This window comes from Borostomias antarcticus (genome assembly GCF_949987555.1).
Source record: "Borostomias antarcticus genome assembly, chromosome: 5".
In the NCBI taxonomy this organism is placed as follows: Eukaryota; Metazoa; Chordata; class Actinopteri; order Stomiiformes; family Stomiidae; genus Borostomias; species Borostomias antarcticus.
The window spans coordinates 27,057,409-27,061,712 of NC_140238.1; the positions used below are offsets into that span (position 1 = coordinate 27,057,409).

Sequence of the window (4,304 nt, forward strand, 5' to 3'; positions counted from 1 at the left end):
TCAGTTCTAACAATGGAGGTGCCCATCTGGAAGGAGAGATAGAGGGGGAACGAGGAGCAAGGAGAGGGACTCCTGATCACACACACTCTCTCTCTGTCTGTCTCTCTCTCTCTCTCTCTCTCTCTCCCTCTCTCTCTCTGTCTCTCTACCTCTCTCTCTCCCTCTGTCTCTCTCTCTGTCTCCCTCTGTCTCTCTCCCTTTCTGTCTGTCTCTCCCCCTCTCTCTCTCCCTCTGTCTCTTTCCCTCTCTCTGTCTCACCCTCTCGCTCTCCCTCCCTGTCTCTCTCTCCCTCTGTCTCTCTCTCCCTCTCTGTCTCCTCTCCTCTCCTCTCTCTCTCCCTCTGTCTCTCTCCCTCTCCCTCTGTCTCTCTCTCTCTCTCTCCCTCCCTCTCTGCCTGTCTCTCTGCCTCCTTCTGTCTGTCTCTCCCTCTCTGTCTCTCTCTCACTCTCTCTCTCTCTCTCTCACTCTCTCTCTCTCTCTGTCTCACCCTCTCTCTCTGTCTCTCTCTCTCTCATTCTCTCTCTCTCTCTCTCTCTCTCTCTCTCTCTCTTTCTCTCTCAGCTGAAGTGAAGGTCTTGGTCAGCAGGGCGAGCACCAGGAATAGACTGTTTGATGTTACTGTTTCAGCTGTAAGAGGTCATCAGCTATAGTCCTCCGTCCTATGGGAGTATCCTACTGGAACTACCTCTGCTCAATACCAGCCAGGATAGAGAAGAAGGTCTCGTTAGTGGACTGTATTGATGTGATGAAGAGAAGGAAGAGGATGATGATTGGATTAACGATCCATAATGGCTTCATTAGGATGGCTGTACTCATAGTTGTTCGCCTCATGAAGCATCCTCCACACACACAAAATCTCACCTCTCAACCCACACACACACACACACACACACACACACACACACACACACACACACACACACACACACACACACACACACACACACACACACACAGCCATGCACAATAGAATACACAGTTTACCACTCTGAGACTGTGATCAAATAAGAGCAGTGAGTGTTGATCCACTCTGATATGAACCCACCCTTTGTGTGTGTGTGCGCGTACACGCGCGTGCGTGTGTATGTATGTGTGTGTGTATGTATTAAGAGGAGGCCAGTTTGATCTGTTTGGCCTCTTTGTTTGTGGAACTGGGCCTTCCTGCCCTCTGATGTGCATGCAGTGCTCACTGCTCAGGCCATGAATGGAGCTTTGTGTCCCCCCCCACCCCCCCCCCACACACACACACAGTTATCTCTCTGATGGCATGATTTCAATGATGAGTCTATCTATCTGATTAGTGGTGGTTAACAGGACGGTGCAACAGATCTGCTTTAACAGATTCAGACTAGATGGAGGCAGTGATATCTGGATCACGAGGTTGATGGAATCTGCAGTCGTCTCTTGTTCTCTGTGCTCGCAACTTCTCCTCTCCTCCAAGATGAGGAGCAATGAGAGAAGGACAGACGTGGGAGGAGTTGGCTATAAGATGAGAGGATGAGTTCAAAAAGAATAGAAGTGAGGAGTCGAGAGAACATAATAGTAGAAGACAGACTTCACTTGCACCCCGAGTTCTGTCCAGAGGAGGCGTGGCCGTGGCCCAACGTCACTCATTGGTATAAAGACTGGAGCTGTGGCGACGAGCTCGCGCTGTGAGAGCAGAGAGGACCGGCGCGCGCTCGCACACTCACTCACCCACACTCACTCACTCCCCAAACAAAGAGAAGCACGCGAGGCAGAGCATCCCAACCTCTGAGCGAGCTCCGAACCCTTATAGTCCAGAACTCACCGACCCGGTCCAGGCCCGAACTTAAAACATGTCGTCTAACGGCGCTAGTAACGGGACCAGCGACATGCTGCAGATCCAATTTGGTCTAATCAACTGCGGGAATAAATATTTAACGGCTGAAATGTTCGGCTTCAAAATCAATGCCTCGGCCACGAGCATGAAGAAGAAGCAGATCTGGACCCTGGAGCAGTCCGGAGATGAATCGGCCGGAAACGTGTTCTGTCTGAAGTCCCACCTGGGCCGGTACATCGCCGCCGACAAGGATGGCAACGTGACTGGGGACAGCGAGACCGCTGGGTCGGAATGCCGGTTTATCATCACCGCTCATGACGACGGCCGATGGTCGCTGCAGTCTGAGCAGCACGGGCGCTACCTGGGCGGTACCGAGGACCGGATCATATGCTTTGCCCAAACCGCATCGGTGGCCGAGAAATGGAGCGTGCACATCGCCATGCACCCGCAGGTCAACCTCTTCAGCCTCACGCGTAAACGATACGCGCACCTGAGCTCCAAGGTGGACGAGATTGCGATTGACCGGGACGTCCCGTGGGGGGTGGACTCGCTGATCACCCTCGTGTTCCGGGAGCAGAGGTACCACCTGCAGACCTCCGACAACCGGTTCCTGAAGAACGACGGCAGTCTGGAGGGCAAAGCGGACAAGACCACGGGCTACACGCTGGAGTTCCGCTCGGGGAAGGTGGCATTCAGGGACTGTAATGGCAGGTACCTCGCGCCCTCCGGTCCCTCTGGCACCATGAAGTCCGGTAAGAGCGCCCGCGTGGGAAAGGACGAGCTGTTCGTGCTCGAGCAGAGTCACCCGCAGGTCGTCCTCACCGCGGGCAATGAGAGGAACGTCTCCACCCGGCAAGGTAAAGTCTGGGTGGGTGTGTGCGCTTAGGTGTCACAGACGCGTAAATTGGTGTGAAATCCGGTCACCTTAACTCTGTGTGTGTGTGTGTGTGTGTGTGTGTGTGTGTGTGTGTGTGTGTGTGTGTGTGTGTGTGTGTGTGTTTGGAGAGACAGACCACAACCTTTGGTAGAGGAAGAGTTAACATGATGGAATGTCAGTGGCTGCATCCTCCTGGCAGCCAATACACTGAGGGGGAACATGGCTGACATGACAACAAAGGGCACACACATGGATGGCCTACACTCACACAAACACACTTACATACTGTACACACGAGGAGGATTCATCTACAATTCAAACCATTATTCTTGTGTGTGTGATTTATATCTCTCCAGCTAGAGAGAGTGAGAGAGTGAGAGAGTGAGTGAGTGAGTGAGTGAGTGAGTGAGTGTCTTCCATATGCATCTGAATGTGTGAGCAGAGATTGTGCTAGCCTCCTCCATCCTTCAGGCCAGATTGGTCTGCAGTTATGATCATATCAGCCACATCAGATACATATTATATCATGACAGCCACAGATAGATAGATTGACAGATATATACTATACTTGATGTTATTGAGCCATGTTGTCATCATGAGGTGCATGTGACCAGCAGCAAACTCATGTCTTTTCCCGGTTCCTTGTGAGCCTTCTCCTTGCCTTCCTCATTGGCGGTGAACATTGTAAGACCCTCTCTTCTCAAATGTTTTGAGAAGGTTTGAAGGAGAGGGGGTCCCAGTCCCCACCCCGTCTTCTCCAGACAACCAGATGGTGGTGATGAAGAAGAGGAGGATGAGGTGGTGGTGGTGGTGGTGGTGGTGGTGGTGGTGGTGGTGGTGGTGATGATGATGATGATGATGATGGTGCTTCCTCTAGGCTGTAGGTCTATCTGGCTGATGTTCATAATCAACATAATTACTAAGAGGTTTACGGTGGTCTACAGGCACCGGAGATTCAAATAGCTCATCTAGATCAACATGGTATTATTATCCTAATCTCGTTCTGTCACCGGATTCTCTCCCCCCCTGAAAAACAACGTTCCCACCAACCACTGCTGGGTTTTATTAACTGGATTCTGGTTGCAGCGTACAATGAGGTACTCAGATTGGTCTTCAAGTTCCCTCCTAAATGGGAAAAGTGGACTCGCCACAACACAGGATCAGGCTGATCTGGATTCACCAGAGACTGGCCCCAGATGTTGGTTATGTTCAAGGGAGAGGCCAATTTCCAGGCTGCTGTCTTAGGATCACAGTGCAGTATGAGTGCAGTGCTAAAATGTACTACAAGTTCAGTGTCTCTATTGAAGCTCGGTGGACAAGTACCAACGTCTTCATCAGGGACTCATCCCATATGACACTGATTTGACATGACGTGATAGAGGTCTGGATAGTATCTAAGCAATTCTAGCAGGAATGGACCAGAATCCCCCTGATCTTCTAAGGCTAAATAGGTTGAGTAGCACTTCTGTAGAGATATTAACAGAAGATAAGGGCTGGTTCTGTAAGTAGCTAACCTCCGGCAGGGTGCCATTGCAGCTGATGCTCTAGATGCCCCTGGGGCTAGTCCACTTCCTGTCTCAGGAATGCAGGATGCATACTGCTGTGGAGCTCAGCTGACACAGACTG

The 4,304-nt window shown here is 51.4% G+C and overlaps 1 protein-coding gene across 1 annotated transcript in view; it reads left to right on the top strand.

Annotated features, from left to right (window-relative positions):
• Positions 1–1,817: 1,817 nt before the first annotated feature.
• Positions 1,818–4,304, top strand: part of fscn1a (fascin actin-bundling protein 1a) — a gene marked incomplete at both ends in the record, with an annotated part of 10,306 nt that continues 7,819 nt past the window's right edge. Inside the window, one exon of the mRNA XM_084438136.1 lies at positions 1,818–2,658. Coding sequence (XP_084294262.1) covers positions 1,818–2,658 — 841 coding nt within the window. The remainder of the gene's footprint in view (positions 2,659–4,304) is intronic.